The sequence below is a fragment of the Hippoglossus hippoglossus genome, chromosome 3 (genome assembly GCF_009819705.1).
Source record: "Hippoglossus hippoglossus isolate fHipHip1 chromosome 3, fHipHip1.pri, whole genome shotgun sequence".
Classification (NCBI taxonomy): domain Eukaryota; kingdom Metazoa; phylum Chordata; class Actinopteri; order Pleuronectiformes; family Pleuronectidae; genus Hippoglossus; species Hippoglossus hippoglossus.
Genome location: NC_047153.1, coordinates 24,747,447 through 24,766,230, shown reverse-complemented (window position 1 = coordinate 24,766,230; position 18,784 = coordinate 24,747,447). Strand labels below are relative to the sequence as shown.

Genomic DNA, 18,784 nt, shown 5'->3' with positions numbered 1-18,784 from the left:
ACTGCTCAGCCATGTAGAGCTGTGAATGGACCGAATGAATGGAGATCCTTGTTCTGCTGAGGCGAATCAGCCTGTAGACACGACACACGCTACTGACTGACTGGTTTTCTGAACGACTGATTCACTGACTAAACCTTCACACTGACAGACTGTCTGCTTGTCACAGAGCAGGCTTTGTCCGGGACTGGAAACACCGAAATATTGTTGTGTTTTCTGTCCATCATCAACTTCTTGTTCTGCATCAGGATACTGTGTTGGTGTTGTTTCCCGAACGAGCCCGAGTACTAAAACACACTGGGAGGTCACAGAGTGTGTGGAGTTGGAAAAAGGGCAGGGATAACTCCACACTCACTTGATCACACAGTCAGACACACACATACACCAAACTTTGAAAAAATAGGAAAAAGAAAGTAAGTCTGGAAACATCCATTACCCAATGTTTTCATCTGTTCTGAGTGGATTCTGTACGTTTATACAGATTTTATTTTTCTGGGTGAGCAAGGCAGCACACTAGTTAATAATACAATGTTTGTTTGAGACGTTAGACTAGGGCCGAGGCCCATTTCAGTTCGGGCCTGGAATCACAGCTGTAGTGCACATACAGTGAGTAAGAGCTGAATGCTGATGAATGAAATGGTGCAGATCGATATTCTTTTGTCTGCCGCTCAGTTGTAACAGACAGTTTCATGGCCCTGGTTATTTTTGTTAGTGGTGAGGGAAGGTCAGGTTCTAATCCCACAAAGCTCGAGATTAAATATTTTCCTTTAAATTTAAGTGACATGGTAAATGCCTGACTTCAAATGTTTTACTTAGGTCTCCATTATTATTACCTGCACCAAGGAGGTTATGTTTTTATCTGCATTTCCTTCGTTCGATCAGGGAAGAATCCATTACGTTTTGGATCAGATCTGGATCAGGGGGAGCCAGAAATGTTTTTCACTTTCTTTAAAATTCTTGTGAAATATGAAAACGTTTTTTCGTTTTGTTTCAACATTTTGTTGTCTGTCTAAATAATCTCCTCAAACCTTGACTCAACAATTAGAAACCATGGGCTCCTATCAGCAGTGTTGTGATAGGCCAATGAGCCAAGTCCTGGAAGGCACATGCACGCAACATGCTCTTGCACACTTTGTATACCTGTACCTGTCTTCATTCAGACAGTACCTGTGTTATGCTCTGGCAAGTTCTGGCTGCCTGGCAAGGACAGTAAAACCTTATCAAGGCACCAACGTGGCGTGTTTTCTCTTGATGCTCCCAATGGCCAGTGCAACTATGACAGACTGGTACGTTGTGAATGTGTGTAGGAGAGATAGAGAGATAGCACAGGTTAAGGAGAGGCAGAGCAAATCCATGCACTGGCAACTAATTACCTAGACTTGAGATCAATAATCGAAAACACTGCTTTACCCGGTATTTAAGGTGGAACATCCTGACAATCACTGATGAATTTCTGGTTAGTGCTGTTGGGATAGAAACCAATACAGATTCCTATCTGTTCAGACTAGGGTTGCAAAATTCCGTGAATATTCAAAGTTGGAAACTTTCCATGGGAATTAACGGGAATATACGGGAATTAATGGGAATAAACTGGAAACTTTGGGGTAATTTATACTAACTGTATTTACCTTGTCATATACAGACATAAATATAAACATTTTGTTTTGTCATAAGCAGATATGCATGCAAACATTTCTAATACAAATTTTAAAAATGACATTTTTGACTTAATCCATTTGTGAGTAGAACTCTACCGTCTCTATGTGGATCTCAGGATAGAACCCGGTCAGTGAAAACTTATCAAAACCTGCAGGAACGATGGACTTAAATAGGAAAATCTGACCTCAGCAGTTTCCTCTATGTGACAGTATTTTGGAGATGAGTATTGGTGGTTTCTGAATATATTTTTACTTTAGAGGAAATGGATGTAAAGTGCAAAGGGGAAGTAGTTTTACACATAAACGTCAGTTAATGGGAAGTAGTTCACAGGTGTTAAATGTCTCCTGTGGCTCAGCGGAGCAGAAAGCGATGTTGATGATGTCATCGACCATGATCAACCATGATCTTGGTTGTTTTAACCAAGATCATGATGCAAGATCTAGAATTGCTAACGTTAGCCACTTGCCAGCAAGACAATTTTGTTCCTGTGGACTATAAATACCTGTTTGCGTTGTCAATCAATAATGGATACAGCGTGCTTTCTCGGACGAGAGGACTTCGGACTTTCATTTGACGCATTTGATCATGTCGGGTTGAGAGAAAAATAAAACAATCCATTAATTCTGTCAATTTGGTTTACAATAGCTAGCTACATCCTTTTCAAAGAAACACAGCGTGTGCTGCATTCCATACATCTTTAAAATAGAGTTTTGAATGACGTTTTTATTGCTCAGCCTTTAATTTGCGGTAATTACTTTTATTTTTGATAAGTAGCCCAACTCTCGCTTTTTTGATGGACCCCAACAGCCGCGAGTAATCGAGGTGATGGTGTACTTTTGTGTGGACATACATACATCCTACTCTCACTGCTGTAAAAAGTTAGCCTACTGTATACAAATAAACTTGGTATTAAAATGAACATGGCTTCAGTGTAACAAGTAATCAATATGCTAGGTAATGACAAAGACGTTCAAAAACAACAAAGTCATAGGTTTACGTTTCTGGCAGACAATGTTCCCAACTAGCTGCATCCAGGTTCCAGCTGAGCTAGGCTTGCCTAGTCTTGTTTTCAACTACATTTAAGTTACCTGTTATAAGCTAACATTTGCAAAAAAAGTGTCAAAATTCCCGAGCTTAACTTCCCATGGAAAGTTTCCGGAAAGTTTCCGGATATTTACCGAAAATGTTCCGCCCCTTTGCAACCCTAGTTCAGACATCCCACTCTCCCTGTTATCGTGGTGCTGTCTCTGCCACTGAGTCGTTCTTCTGCTAAAGCCTGGAGCGTCATCAAAGCAACCCGAGTCTGTGTGGTACATCCTGTTCTTATCACCTCAAGGAGGGGGCTGAAAATAAGGATTAACAATCGGAAAGGCTTTTAATTCTTATTCCATCAGCTGACCTCAGAGAGAGAGAGAGAAACAGCTACAGCTACCTGCCACATCCACTGTTTAACCAGCTGGCACGATATTTAGAATCGAATCGGAAGTTCTCTTAAGTTTTTTTCCTTCATATTTGTGTGTGCTACTTTTTCAAGGATGCTAGAGTAAATGAGTTTAGAAAAGACAGACATTTTCCCGCCATCCAGCTGGTGACTGGTGTGAGTTTCTCAGCCGACCTTCCTGCTGGGCTGGTATGTCTGTTTCCCTGGACGCCTCGTATTGGCTTTTTGACCCACAGCAGTGATCTTTATCCCACAGTCGAGTGAGTGCCCTGTAATGACAGAATGGACTGCAAAATGTACAGTAACTTTTTTACAACCATCCCTTAAGTTTCTAGTAACCCTTTCTGACTGAAGCAACGATACAGGAAATACGCTTCACTTGTGTGGATGGATACATTCATAGATTTGTAATATCAAATATGCAGAATTAAAACAATCAAAATATCGTGTGTGTGTGTGTGTGTGTGTGTGTGTGTGTGTGTGTGTGTGTGTGTGTGTGTGTGTGTGTGTGTGTGTGTGTGTGTGTGTGTGTGTGTGTGTGTGTGTGTGTGTGTGTGTGTGTGTGTGTGTGTGTGTGTGTGTGTGTGTGTGTGATCTCCATCCTTAACTATCCTTCTCTATTCTTCCTCTTCTGTCCTCCTTACCACATCTAATTCCTCCTCTTCCATAGTTCATTCTACTCCTCATCCATCTAAATTCTCCTCCTCTGCCCCTTCCTTTTCCTCTTAATCCTTCACCTCCTCCCCTTGAGCTGTAGCTCTGCATTAACCTCTCTCTTAAAGTGTAGCAGGGAGGAGACAGAGGATAAAAGCTGGGATCTATTATGTAGCAACCGATGTACACTGTGTACCCATCTACCCCTCCACCTCTGCCCACCCTATACTGGTCACTCAGTGAGGAGGCTTCAGACTAGCAGCTCCAAACCGAAGACAGGGAAGATCTCCCTCCTCAACCCCCCCTCAGCTCTCTACAGGCACATTGCAAAATTACACCTTTCCAGCACAGCTTCCATCACCCCATGCAGGGGTCAGAGGGCGAGATGGAGTCGGTGGGCGGTGGGGGCTCCAAGCAGAGAAAGAACATTCTGTACCAGAGAAATGCAGCACTGGTTTTGTCCCGCTGAGCACGAACAGCCTGCTGAATGGTTGGTGGGACCACACAGTCTGAAGGGCCTGATTGGCTTCCGTGTCAGTCGGGAGGCAGCCCGGAAGGTCATCTCATGGTCACTGCCTGATGGTCAATCTTTGTCCAATGGGAAGCACAGTAGATTTCTTCTTCCTGAGTTCAGATCCAGTCACCCACTTTTCTAAATGGGAAAGTGATGACACTGCTCAGACACTGTATTAGATTTTTGAACCATGCATATTAGGTACTTCCAAGCAGGTGGGCTGAATTCAAGGTAGTTAGTGTTTGGTTAGTATTAGGTCAGATAAGTGTGGACCAACAGTAAAAAAAATCTAAAAAATCTATCACTTTTTTCTCCTGTGGTATTGTTGCTCAAAATGGCTACTGTCATTTTCTCTGTCGGCCCACAAAACACATGAACGTGCACTGCCTGACAACTGCTAGAAGCTGACTTTTTTCTATGACTCGCTCTCGAACTTCTGGCTATCATCTCTGCTTCAGTGGTGTTTGTCTCTTCACCTTATGCGCAGTCGGAGCATGGGCCTGGTGCACGCAGGCAGGCAGGTCGGTCAGTGACAGACAGGTACGCCAGCCAATCATTTTAACTTGGTCTGAATGAAATGATCGGTAGTGAGGGCCACAGACACCAGTGTTTTAGCATTTTTTTTCAGACAACATACTACCCCTACCTCTACCAACCCATATCTTCATGAATGCATAATATGATGCACATCAGCAATTCTGCCAGAAACCATTCAATCCATGGCAGTAACGGTGGTACACGTGCATGCTCACGAAGGTCACTCACACGCAACAGATTCAGAGTGACAGATTAGTTATCTGGTGAGACAAAGCACTGGATTGCATGCCACAACTGCAGCTGAAACTATGAGGTCTGACTGTCTGCTTGTATGGTAAAATTGTTATGGACCATAACGCGAGCATTCAACAGCGCTGTACACTCCAAGTTAGAGAACTCTTATCAAAATATTAGAGGACAACATATGTCCAAAAATAATGGCATGAAGAATCCAGGTCCAGAGAACTCTTATGTTATTATTAGAAGTGTAACAATGTTTTGGTTCATTTTGTTGCAGGTTGAAGGACAAATCAGAATATGGCAGGCCGCCAGAGTCTAGATAATGAATGGGAAACACTGGAAAACACCACACATTGTTTTCCAGTGTGGAAATGCTGGTAATGTCCTGATGTGTTTAAAACGCCATATAAACAAACTTTATTGTTATACATGAGAGCTGCAACAATTAGTAAATAAGTGGGAAGTATTTTCCTGTAGGATGAGTTGCTGGCACGCAGCTGTAAAGACATGTTTCCTAAAAACCACACTTCCTTTGAGTGTTGGGTTCCAAGTTATAGAGGTAAAAGATCAACCAGATGGTTGGAACTTTTCTGTTGTGTCTTAGGCCCTGGGAATGACTTCCTATTCCAATTTGACATCTGTTTTCTTTTTCTTTTTTTGAAGACGCTGTTCTTCAAAGAGCTTTGCATTCGGCGTTCAGCTCTTTTCAGTTCATCCATTTTGAAAACCGTAACAAAACAAGAATAAGCTGCAAGTTCGACGACTAAAACACCGATTCTGGAGTCATTAGGGATCACTGAAATTGACTGCTGTTATTACAGTAACAGTATACAAACCCTTTGGCCCTGGTGTCTTCCGTTTGTTCGACACAGCTAATAGAGGCAACATGTTGAAACGTGTCTCTGTGTTTTTATCTCTCAGCATCCGACATGATTTTCCATAACTTCTATTTGCCTGGTTTCTCTGTAAACACAGCCTCTGGTTAACCTAAGCAGATGACATCATGACAATTACAGTCTTTTGTTCGTGGAGTTGTTTTTCATTCAGATATGCCTGCCCCTTTGTTTATGCCCTGCACTTTAATAACACACACACACACAAAATTTCAAGAAGTGAGTTTCTGTTATTCCTTAGCAGTTGGTGTTTGTCTCTGTGGCAGATAACAAAAGTGCTTTGAAAGAAACGTTACGCTCTGTGGATTCTTTCTCCGTCTCTGTGGTGGTAAGGGGCTAAATGGAACCTCTATCTTTGGGAGGAACTGCAGTTGAGTTCAGTGAGGCCAATTCTGGACCCAAACATGGCATCATTTACTTCCCTGCTCTCTCAGTTAAGGTGTCAAATTGGGAAATGAGCTGTTGTTGTGTCTGCTTGCTCACTGTCTCCATCATACTTGATTTAAATTCCTCTACTGTCAAGACAAAGGCAAGCCGGGAGGTGTGGCTCCGCTCCATACGTAGGTCAGTCCAGTGTTTTCCCTCTGTAGCTTCCGATCAGTTTTTCCTGTCATCAGTTACAGTATCCTCTTATTTAGAGGGACACCACAGCAACTAGAGGAGTTATTTGTAGCTGTGCTGGTTGGAAAACCCGTACCGGAGGGGCTTTGTCACTGTGGATCTGGGATGAGGCTCGCACTGCACTACTGGGCTCAACACCAGCAACTGAGTTGGACAAAAGCTCTGACTCGCTGTTTGTTGGATTTGGTTTTGTTGGCTGCATATTTTTTACACATACAGAGTTGTTGGTTGCCTATGAAGCAGTTTGCACGACTTGCTTTTGATTGTCGGTTTTTATTTGGTGTTTTACAAGCTCTATTCTGAGCTGGTTCACATGTCTGTACACACTCATCGTCAGTCATTCTCTAGTAAGTCTAAATCATTTGTTCAGGACTGTAGCCAGCAATGTCGTGCCAGAGGCTAATTTGAGCTGAGGACTCACTGCTTGTGTTTATTTGTGAGACTCTTTCATTTGCTAAAAATGGGGTAATGCATCTTTACTCTGTGTTCTTTGTTGTTGGATTTAGATCATAAGAACAGGGAGACTCAGGCAGGTTGTCTGTAATACATTAAGCAGATGTGTATTTTAACTAGAGCTGCTTTTTTATTGTCATGATTAATTGAAAGTCTAAAGGATGATGAAAAATATCCATCAGAGACAAGTGCGACCTCTGTAGTTCCATCTAAAAAAAAATCCAAAACCCCATCCTTCCTGCTACAATAGATCTAGATCAACACTCGGAACTGATATTACCAAAAAAACATGGAGCTTTTAGCCTTAAACATTCTAGGAAACACTCAATTTAGAATATATTTTGTTGCATAGTTATTAACCTGAAAACTGCTTTATCAATATTAATATAGCCTATTAACTGTGTTCTGGGCAACTGTGATATGTAAATACTGATCAGTGGATATTCTGCCAAATGAATCCAAATGTAATCACAGGCATGAAAAGCTGCCTCCCATGGAGTAGTGTGGAATGGATGTCCTAATGTGTCTTACTGTCACTTATGATTTGTAGGGAAAAACATTAACTGAAATATGTTTTTAGTAAATAACTCCCCTTGTCTCTGTCTCCCTACCAGAATGCCCTGAGAAGTGTGTGCAGCGAGCTTGCACAGCGGACGGCGAGTGCTGCCACCCTCAGTGTCTAGGCAGCTGCACAGTCCCCTTTAACGACACAGCATGTGCCGCATGCGTGCATTACTACCACCAAGGGCGCTGTGTGGCCGACTGCCCTCCCGGCACCTACAAGTTCGAGGGCTGGCGCTGCATCAGTGCCGAGCTTTGCTCCAAAGTCCACCTCCCAGAGTTCGACAGCTTCATCATCCACAGTGGAGAGTGCATGCCCGAATGCCCGTCTGGGTACACGCGCACTACACCCTACAGGTGAGCCGTAGTCTACCCTGAGCTAAGCTGGAATGGTGCCACTGGGTGGAGGTACTCGGATTGTTGGTCTGACATTGGTACCAGTTCCACACCCTGTCATTAGTCTTCATTCTTAAGTTTCATCAGGGCAAGAATAGAGTTTAATACAACAGCTACGATAAAAAGCCGCTATTTTCTAGGTTCTGGTTAAATCTTGTAATCATCTGGCTGGTCCTGTGAAACACTCGACATAAACTGTTTCAGGGACAGAAATAAAAAGTAAAAGGTCAGGGGAGACTTTAAAGACTGAAGTTAAGCAATGTGTGTCAGTGAACTGACGTACTGCACATTTAGCACCTCCTGTTTCTCACTATCACTCTCTGTCTGTCTCCAGTATGAACTGTACAGCCTGTGATGGTCTGTGTGATAAAGTGTGTGAGGAGAAGGTCATTGACTCCATGGACGCTGCTCAGTCTCTCAAAGGCTGCACTGTTATTAAAGGCAACCTGCATATCAACATCCGCCGAGGCCGTAAGTACCGCAGCACGATACCACAACAACACGACACCTAACATTTCCACTGCTTCCAGTGTTCGTTAAAGGAGGACAGAGGAGTTTAGATTCAGTTCACCACGTCCTACATGTTTCTCAGCGGGTCTAGATTATGTAATGACTGATGACATTACAAAACATTACATATCATTAGGCGGCAAAGTGACTTACAATTAATGCATTCAACATCTATGAGGGGCCATTTAGGGGTTACGTATCTTGCCCAAGGACACTTGCAGATGGGGAAGACTGAGGATCGAACTACCGATCAGAGTTTCGTCCTTATTAAACTTAATCCTCTGAAGAATAATTTTATGCACTTAGACTTTCAACTAAAAACATAATGATAAAGACGTTATTCATCAGTTTCCTCTTGCATGTTAAAATGACTTGGGGACTAAATCATCTTTTTGTATTTGTATTATCAATCTGCTAATTCCAGAAATCTCCATATATGGTTCAAATATCTTTAGAACCATTCATCCTATAGGCTTCACACTTGTATGTGTATTGTTAAGGGCTTTGTTGAATGTGGTGCGATTTGGACTTGAGATACATTCAATATTATTACAATTTTAATAAACATGCAACCAGCGCTCTCTAGCAGTGGCGGCTGGGACTGCACTCATAACTGTAAGTGACGTTGGTGATCACAACAGTGTGTTCTCAGTTATGGGCGCTCTCACGACAATGTCAACGACAGCCGATTCTGTAGTTCTCGGAGTTCGGTTCTATGTACTGAGTCGAGCTTCACCGAACTTTCAATAATCAGGTGAACAGCTCCTTTTGTTGCAGCAAGGTCACTTTCGTGTTCTGTGCTAGTAAAGGCAACGCCAGAATTAGTCCTGAAAAACTAGGAAGTCATAGTTGACTGCTTCAGGTTTTCTCAGTGACTGATGCCCATGTTTAGAGGGCAGGGCGTTGATAGGGTAGATATATTAAAATACAATTTAATAATATAAAAAAATTAAACACAACATTGCTGAATGTAAATGAAGATTTATTCAACCCCAATATATTATCCCCTTTAACAAATAAAAGTATTTGAAGATTGAGTATGTGTTTGCTTAAGTAGACTGTGTTCGTTAAGTTGTTTTATTATTTCAAAATTTGAGTATCAAAAAACTAATCTCTGTAATTCTTGTGAAATAGTTGAACTCTTGTTCATCAGTCCTGATTATCTACACTCCAGATATCAGCGCAGTTAATCAGTAGATCACTACTAGGAACTGTATAATTAGACGATTTGAAAAAATCCTATTCAAGGAGGCAAATAGGGCAACAAAGAATTGAAGGGAAAAAACAGTAGCAGATAGAAGATGTAAATCAGATGAGGAGGTTTTCAGTCTCTCAACAAATACCTCAAATATACAAGTTCTATTTAGCTCAAACATAATGGTGTCATGAACCGAGTTAAGTCAGTGATTAAAAACTGAGTGTGTAAATTAGACTATATGAATAAGATATGTGAATAAATAATTAATAATGGGAGTTTGTCTGTGTGTATGTTTTAGACAACATGGTGGCAGAGCTGGAGAGTTTCACTGGTTTAATTCAGAGGGTGACGGGATACGTGCGGATCAGACACTCTCACACTCTGAGCTCCCTGGCCTTCCTCCGCAGCCTCAGATACATCGACGGAGAAGACCTTCTGGATGAGTACGAACATGCACACACACAGATGTTAATATATGGTCACACTCCTAAGTTAAGTTCTGCTCTATTGTTCTCTCACATTCATAAATTAATGAAAGAGGATTCCCTTGAAAGGGTGTTTACTCTAAACCATTTTCAGACATGAACATTGGAAACAGTGGAGTCCATGTCTTTTCCGGAGTTTGCCTTTCACATATGAACAACGCAGCAGAAGATTCTCCGTGTCAGACACGTTCACAACAACAGGCAGGACGTAATATGTTAATTCCACTGCGGAGATCACGTGTTGTTGTTGGCTTCGGCCCTTATCACCTAAAGCTCTTGAATCTCTTTCTCATATCAAGTTTGCATCTTCATCTTTTGTTTTGTTCATTTTTGCGTCTGTCAAGACGTGTTAGAAACATTATCATCGCGCCCACTCGCTCACAATGAATCCTCTGGATAATTTCCTGCTGTATTCTAGCATGGGCTTATTCTGACATTATCCAGAGTTTTTGCTGGGGGATGGCAGGAAGAACTTGAGAAAATGTCCACAGCCTTTGACAAGGACATTTGCCTTCTCACATACAGCCCCTCTGGATAATTTCAGGAGGGGCTGTATGGGAAAGCAGCTCTAGTGACTATTCTCAGCATCAGGCGGACTTTGAAAAATTATGTTTTGTTGCAACACTCTAACAAATGTGAGGAAAGAACCTTGTGTAGTGTTTGTTTTATAATGTGGTTGGTCAAGGTCATCACTGAAATGTTATTTTGTCTGTGAGGACGAAGACAGACTTCCATGTTTTGGTTTGAATAACTGTACTGTCACCAAAGTATATAAAAAAAAACTCACTATAGAATCTTGTTTTTAACTTGAACGAATATCAACTGCATAACCCCCTTTTTATAAGACCTTGAATGCAGCTTAACTTACAACCGTCCAAGGAAAGGCTCTCTCAGGGTCATGGAGTGGCCATCACTCCCCCCTCTTTCTGCTTCTCCTTGAGCTCACAGGAATCTTAGCATCCCAAGGCACACATTACAGTCATTCCTGGATGTCTGGGTGTTACCCAATGACTCATAAAAGCTCCTCTCCCCGTTTCTCCTCTATACCCCTATACCCCCTCTTCTCATTTCCTCTGTAAAACCCCCCTTTCTTTGACACCTCATTGTGCATTCTTTCCATTAAGCACTGAAAATAAGGCATTGTTCTTGGTGGGAAAATTGGTCCACAGCTTGGCACAAATTCCGATACACACATAACCTTAAGCAGAAACAGTACACAGTGAATATAGAACTAAGAGACTCATTGTTGACTATCTTTCATTCATCCTCTCCTCTTTCCACCCTCCAGCATGTACGCCTTCTCAGCGTTTGACAACCAGCAGCTCCAGTATCTTTGGGACTGGAAACAGCACAATCTCACTATCAAAACAGGAAAGCTGTTCTTCAGAGCCAACCCGAAGCTGTGCAGGTCTGAGATCCGCAACATGTGGAACAAAACGGGTATCCAGGGCCGCTATGATGAGAGCGATTTCCGAAACAACGGCGACCGAGCCAGCTGTAAGGGTCAAATGAGCATTAGTCTTACAACCACAAAAATGTTAATTGCTATGTCCAGTACATGTGCAGGAGATACTCTACTTTACTAGCAGTTTCCAAACACCTCCTGAGTCTGATGTGTCAGTATTTACTGCATTACTCTGTCAACATGACTAGTTGCTGCACATTTTAACAGAAACATATTGAAGTACTTTGATTTTAACTGTGTTCCCACTCCCTCCTAGGTGAAAGCACTATCCTGAAGTTCAAGTCCAACACCACCAGCAGCACACGGATCAAACTGATCTGGCAGCGGTACCGGCCTCCTGACTACAGGAACCTCATCAGCTTTATTGTCTACTACAAGGAGGCGTAAGTGTTTCAGAGTAGCCCCAGTCATTGGCTTCTGATCGTAGCAGTGATCGGCGCTGCAACTCAATTTCCCCAGCTTATTTTTACACTGGTCAACAGGATTTCAAATGCACTGAGCAATAAATAAAATAAACAGTAAATAAACAGTCAATGAAAGTCAATATCTAAAAATTACTGTACAATAAAATACACAAACATTCATTGCCCTTTACATTCCAACACCTGGAAGTTAAATGCGCATCATCATGTCACTAAGAAAAAGTGCAGCATCAGCTTCTAGACTGCCAAAGTAAAGACAAAAAATAAATTGGTCACCAGTTTGTGTTTCATCACTGCTGATCGGATCCGATAAAAACTTGTTTTTACTGCAGAGTCATTTGACCCGGGAGTTAATGCTGATTATATCCATTCTCATTGCAGAAAAAAGCCAGATGTTAGTAGGTGTCAGTGGGGTTTTTGATCTGTGGAAAAGGGGCTTATATTACATGAATGTAACTGTAATTAACAAATTTAAAAGGTTCATGATTATCTATTAACCTAATTTCTTCTTCTTTCCAGGCCATTCCAGAACATCACAGAGTTCGAGGGGCAGGACGGCTGTGGCTCCAACAGCTGGAACATGGTGGACGTGGAGCTGAGGCTGGACAAGAACTCTGACCCTGGCGTTCTGCTGTCTGGTCTGAAACCCTGGACGCAGTATGCCGTCTTCGTCAAGGCTATCACGCTGATGGTGGAGGACAAACATATGCCGAGTGCCAAGAGCAAGGTTGTCTACATCCGCACAAGCCCCTCAGGTAAACATAGACTGAGAGTAGAGAAAACACATGTTACTATGATCCTAGAATGGCTGCAAATGATATAGAGGCGCTAAAAGAGTGTAACTCTTTTTAACTAAACCTCCATTAAATCTCGCAAACATTCATCGTGCATGAGTGTTGGGGAAAGGTCAGACCATCAGTAGTGTTAGGAAGTTTTAAATTACGATTATATACTAATGGACATTAGATTTCCCTTGTTAAACTGTGATATTAACAGACTATACACATGGGATTTTTGCGATAACATTCCCGGGTTTAATCCAGATGTACTGTAAGGAGATGAGGAAGAGAGTTTTTAAATAAACACAGCTGCAACTCAAAGAGATGGAGAAAACCCCATTTACAAAAACTATAATACAATTAGATGAAAAGGAAGGGTGCTTTAAACAAATCCAGCTGCAGTGGAAAGATGTAGCAGTGCTGTGATGTCAGTGAATCACATCTGCACTGGCACAATCTGCATCCTACCCTGAAGGAGAGACGTTTCCTAAAAGCTGGTGGAAATCAGGTTTCTCAAGCAGCCACATGGTGACGACACTGAGGTCAGAATAATTTCAACTTTTATCTCTCTCAGCGCCCTCCATGCCTCAGGATGTGCGGGCATACTCTAACTCCTCGACGCAGCTGCTTGTGCGTTGGTCGCCCCCCATCGCACCAAATGGAAACCAGACTTATTACCTGGTCAGATGGCAGCAACAAGCCGAAGACAGAGAGCTGTACCAACACAACTATTGCTCTAAAGGTGCGCACATAGATAGACATACAACTTCATCACTCAACTCTACTGCTCGTTGTGTACATTGGTCATGAAACACATCCTCCTACTTCTCCTGCAGAGCTGAAGATTCCCATAAGGATTGCTGCCATAGGTGTGGGAGACCAGGAAGAGGACACCAAGCCCACTAAACCGGATCCTGAGGGGGGAGATAAAGGTCCCTGTTGCCCCTGCCCCAAGTCAGTGGAGGACCTGGAGGCTGAAGCTGCTGACGCCTCCTACCGAAAGGTCTTTGAAAACTTCCTGCACAACTCAATTTTTACACCAAGGTAAGCTACACATCATCATTATCTCATTGTTTAGCTAAGCTTTTTTTGTCTAAAAAAGTGACAACCTAATTTTATTCACAAATTTTATGCTGTGCTGCTCACATGTAGTTTTTGTGCAATATCTCTATAAATTCAGTTAGCCATCCCGAGCTGTCCTTTGCCATCATATAATAATGTTAAGTGTTTAAACAACAGAAACAAAAAGGGAGAAGGGTCCAACATAACCCTAACCATAGTCAAACAACCTCGTATTTCTATCCTTGTGTGGACACACATTGACATAATCCATTCCCTAGCCCCCCCCCTATTACAACTAACCCTAAACCTAAAGGCAAAATGTAAAGTGAGGGTTAGAAAGGCCGAAATGTCCTTACTCTTTATGTTCTTGTAGGATCTAAATGGTCTGTTCAAGTACACACACACACACACACACACACACACACACACACACACACACACACACACACACACACACACACACACTCAGGGTTTAGACCAGTTGATCTTAATAAGAGCTCAGCATGTTTTGAGGAAATAGATGGATGTCTTTATTTCTATATTTGAACTCTACTCATCTGATTCTAACTGACATCTCAGAGATTTTTCTACATTTGATAGAACTATTTAAAATTCTTAAAGAAAGAGTTTATAATTCCCCCCCCCCCTAAAAATAGGAATAATATTGAAGATAAAAACTTTGAAAGGGTGCATTCTTTCAGATACATAACATGGTCCACGTTGAGGTGGGAAAAAAAATGAACTCCTCTTCTATTTAAGCACAAAAAAATGTAATACACATGCTCCTGGAACAACTTGGTAAACGTTCTTTGCACTCGGGTCAAGTTTGGATGTTGTGGAAGTGGTCTGATGTCACATGTTGGCATAAACTGTATCCTTTGCTAGTGTAAGTGTTACAAGCTGTCAGTAATTTTATTCATGCCTAACAAGTTTAACAAGTTTCACCCCAGCTTCTGAAATTAAGGCCAACTGGTGATGACAGAAGGAATATACCTCATACACTCTGAGCTGAGCGATGATTTTTAGTAACTGTGACATCGACATTGAAAAAAAAAGGCAGTAAACAGTCAAAATCTAAATTTTCTCTCCTTCCTCCCTCCTTCTTCCCTTGTATCTCCACCATTCTCTTCCAGGCCTCCAGATCGTCGCCGCAGAGATCTCTTTGGCATCGCCAACTCCACTCACCCCCGCCGCAACCGTCTGCACACGAACAGCAGCAATGTCCCTCCTCTCCAAGCCGCTGGTAACAGCAGCACCCTGGCTGATGTGGAGCCAGCGGACAGAGAGTTTGATTTCATGGAGCAAGCTGTGACGGAGCGCAGGCTGCAGATCTCTGGCCTGCAGCCGTTCACTGTGTACCGCATTGACATTCACGCCTGCAATCGACAGGTCCAGCGTTGCAGCGCGGCAGAGTTCGTCTTCTCCAGAACCAAGCCTGCAGGTTAGAGAAGTGTAACTCAACCACTGGGTGGTTAACAGTGTTGCTGTTTTTGTCATTTGGCCACAATGCTAACCTTTTTTTCTGTGTTTTCCAGAAAAGGCTGACGACATTCCGGGCCAGGTGACCTTGGAGGGCCATGAGGACTGGGTGTTTCTGCGCTGGCCAGAGCCACCTCACCCCAATGGACTCATCCTGATGTATGAGATCAAGCTTAAGCTGGCTGCTGAGGTAAAACAACATCTCCACATCGTCACTCGTAACCTGCTGGAGGAAAATTTATTTAAAAGAAATCAAAATTTATCAAAGTGAAGAATTCATTTATTTATCAGATGGGTCCACATTTGAATAAAATATTGGTGGAGCTTCTGTTTGACCAGTCATTTAGTTTGAGGAAAATCAATATCCTCTTCATGCATAAAGGACTTTGGCTTCATAGACTACATTAGTTGTTTTTCACTCGGATGGATTAGTACGAATCAAAACTATCCTCTTGAACTTGAAAGATTTTCTGCATGATTAAATACAGGTAATCATGCAGAAAATCTTTCAAGTTCAAGAGGATAGTTTTTTAATATAAGATGTCCTTTTGATAGATATGATTTGTTGTTGATGCTAAATGAATGTATGCTCAAAGAAATAGACATTTGATAAGAATTTATCCAGTTAATAGGAGTGAAATGTTTATACCTAAGAAACTTTCTTAAGTGACGACAGCAGGTTGCACAAATATTAACCAAGCAACTGGCCCAATGAACAGAGATGAGTCTTATTATTCATCAGTCATGAGGTAGAAAGAGTTTACATCTGTGAACAATCTGTGAACTTCCCATTAAAAACAGCAGGTCATGGATTCTCTTTTTTGGATTAGTCCAATAATTCTGTCAATTGTAAGTTTTCTTTTTTCTCTCTTTTCCTCACTGTGTGTGTGCGTGTGCGTGTGCGTGTGTGTTTGTGCGTGTGTCAGACTGAGAAACATGAGTGTGTCTCTGGTCAGATGTATCTGGCCCAGCGTGGCGTTCGGCTTTCCAACCTCAGTCCAGGAAACTACTCAGTCAGAGTGAGAGCCACGTCGTTGGCTGGCAACGGCTCCTGGACACACATTGTGGATCTCTATGTAGCTGAACGTAAGACACACACACACTCTCTGCATCTGTACACTGAAATTCTCCCTCCCAATTTTCTAATAAAACACACCATATGTAACACTTTTGACAACAACAGTAATTAAAATGTTCGACCCAACAGGATATGAAAACGTCCTCTATGCTATGATCTTCATTCCCATCGCCATCATCCTCTTCATCTGCCTGCTGGTCACAATGCTGGTGGCCTTCAACAGGAAAAGGTGTGTGATTCTGTGTATTGTAGTTATGTGTATAGAGCATAGTGATTGTTTCTTCACCCATAAATATCTTAATACAAAACGCATTCAAAGAAAAGCTGTGGAAGCTGAGTGACCTCACCAAGCCGAACCAAAGCAGCACAAGTCCTATAATATAAACACCAATATAATGTATATAATATAAAGATATTTTTTATAGATGTTTTAGGTCCAGAAGATATTTTGGTTAGTCTCTCTTAACAGCTGTCTGCATATTCAAATCTGTTTATAGAGATCAAACTGTAATAGACACCTAAGAAATAAACTGTTTTTCTTATTGAATCAATTACTGATAAATTCAATTCCTCCAACCCCAGTAGCTTTTAAACTGAAATGATACAGTACCATGTTCTTTTGGAAACATATATCAATGGATTGTACTCAATGCAGATCCCAAAAGTATATAAGCATATTGTGTGAGTGTAAAGTTAAATGCAAGTGTGTATATTGCAAATGCTTCTGTTTTTTATTTGGTCAGGAATAGCGACCGTCTTGGAAACGGAGTCCTGTATGCCTCAGTCAATCCAGAGTACTTCAGTGCTGCAGAAAGTGAGTGAAATGTTAATGTGACTAATGTAGTGCAGAGTTTTATTGTGTATTGTGAGTTTTAATACATGAATCTTTTCACCTTGTGTTCAGTGTATGTACCAGATGAGTGGGAGGTGGCGCGGGAGAAGATCGCCCTGAGTCGAGAGCTCGGCCAGGGCTCGTTTGGCATGGTGTATGAAGGCCTGGCGAAGGGCGTGGTCAAAGATGAGCCAGAGACACGAGTCGCCATCAAGACTGTCAACGAGTCCGCCAGCATGAGGGAGAGAATAGAGTTTCTCAATGAAGCCTCCGTCATGAAGGAGTTCAACTGTCACCATGTGGTGCGTACACACCCAAGCACAGACATCCAATGACATGACATGCACACATACACACACACTTATCACCCAGAAGGATTCTTAAACATTAGGCCACTGGATGTTCCTCCACTTTGTCCTGAGACTTTTAAACCATTAGAGAATAAACAAATGTTTGAATCCACATTAGTATTGAAGAATAAACACGAGGTCGGATCAGTTTCTGCAGGGGACGAGATTGTGAGTTCATTCTTGCTTCATGGCGATGTGTTGTGTTTATTGCAGGTTCGTCTCCTGGGAGTGGTCTCTCAGGGTCAGCCCACTCTGGTCATCATGGAGCTGATGACACGAGGAGACCTTAAGAGTTACTTGCGCTCCCTCCGACCTAAAGAGGTACTGTCTGACTTATTAACTGCATCTGCTTCTTCCAACCAGAGAGAGGTGGTGGTCAGCCCTCCTTTTGGCTATAATGGTTTATTTATTCCTCTGCTACTATTGAAGCTTTGTCTCTGGTTGTGTGTGAGTGTGATAACTTAGGGCAACTTATCACCTTTTGGTTGTTGGATAAAATACACCACATTCAGAAACCTGTGATAAATGGATTCAGCTTGACCGATTTATTTGTTTATCTTTTTATTTATGATTTATAATAAAGTGGTTAAAAGCGCTAAACTGTAAATTATCAAGCCTCAATTACATTTCTGTGTCACAAGGGTTTAATGATTACATCTAAGGAACCATTGCCAATTTAGATTTTGTATTCTAAAACTTTCTACTTTTCATAAAACTCCATATTATGTAGAGAGGAAGTTTAGGGAACTGTATATAACACAATGAACTTGAGTCTTAACCCTGTCAGATATTTAACCATCAAGACCTTGTTCTTCACGTACAACTTACTCTTCTCTCTGTCTATCTTTCTATCTGCAGCAGCAGTGGACGAGCCTGTCTCTCCCTCCTCTGAAGAAGATGCTTCAGATGGCAGGGCAGATCGCTGATGGCATGGCGTACCTCAACGCCAACAAGTTTGTCCACAGAGATCTGGCAGCCAGGAACTGCATGGTGGCTGAGGACTTCATCGTTAAGATTGGAGGTAAAGCACTGTAGGGGCATCAGAGGTCACCGTCACCTGAGAAACTGAAGTGGGAGGGAGTTTAGAGCTGGCTCATTAAGTGGAAATTAAATGGTAGCTACTGCACAACCAGATTATCAGGGGAACATTAATCCCAG

The 18,784-nt window shown here is 42.1% G+C and overlaps 1 protein-coding gene across 2 annotated transcripts in view; it reads left to right on the top strand.

Annotated features, from left to right (window-relative positions):
- The window catches only part of igf1rb (insulin-like growth factor 1b receptor), a 38,489-nt gene that overhangs the window by 17,205 nt on the left and 2,500 nt on the right, over positions 1-18,784 (top strand). The window contains exons 3-18 of one of the 2 annotated variants that reach the window (XM_034572709.1): positions 7,624-7,927; positions 8,301-8,437; positions 9,973-10,117; positions 11,448-11,656; positions 11,881-12,007; positions 12,566-12,801; positions 13,400-13,567; positions 13,662-13,869; positions 15,021-15,328; positions 15,423-15,556; positions 16,293-16,452; positions 16,574-16,673; positions 17,188-17,258; positions 17,349-17,578; positions 17,840-17,947; positions 18,488-18,647. In XM_034572709.1, coding sequence (XP_034428600.1) covers positions 7,624-7,927; positions 8,301-8,437; positions 9,973-10,117; positions 11,448-11,656; positions 11,881-12,007; positions 12,566-12,801; positions 13,400-13,567; positions 13,662-13,869; positions 15,021-15,328; positions 15,423-15,556; positions 16,293-16,452; positions 16,574-16,673; positions 17,188-17,258; positions 17,349-17,578; positions 17,840-17,947; positions 18,488-18,647 — 2,805 coding nt within the window. Of the gene's footprint in view, positions 1-7,623; positions 7,928-8,300; positions 8,438-9,972; positions 10,118-11,447; positions 11,657-11,880; positions 12,008-12,565; positions 12,802-13,399; positions 13,568-13,661; positions 13,870-15,020; positions 15,329-15,422; positions 15,557-16,292; positions 16,453-16,573; positions 16,674-17,187; positions 17,259-17,348; positions 17,579-17,839; positions 17,948-18,484; positions 18,648-18,784 lie in introns of both variants that reach the window. The other variant, XM_034572700.1, reaches the window with a different exon arrangement.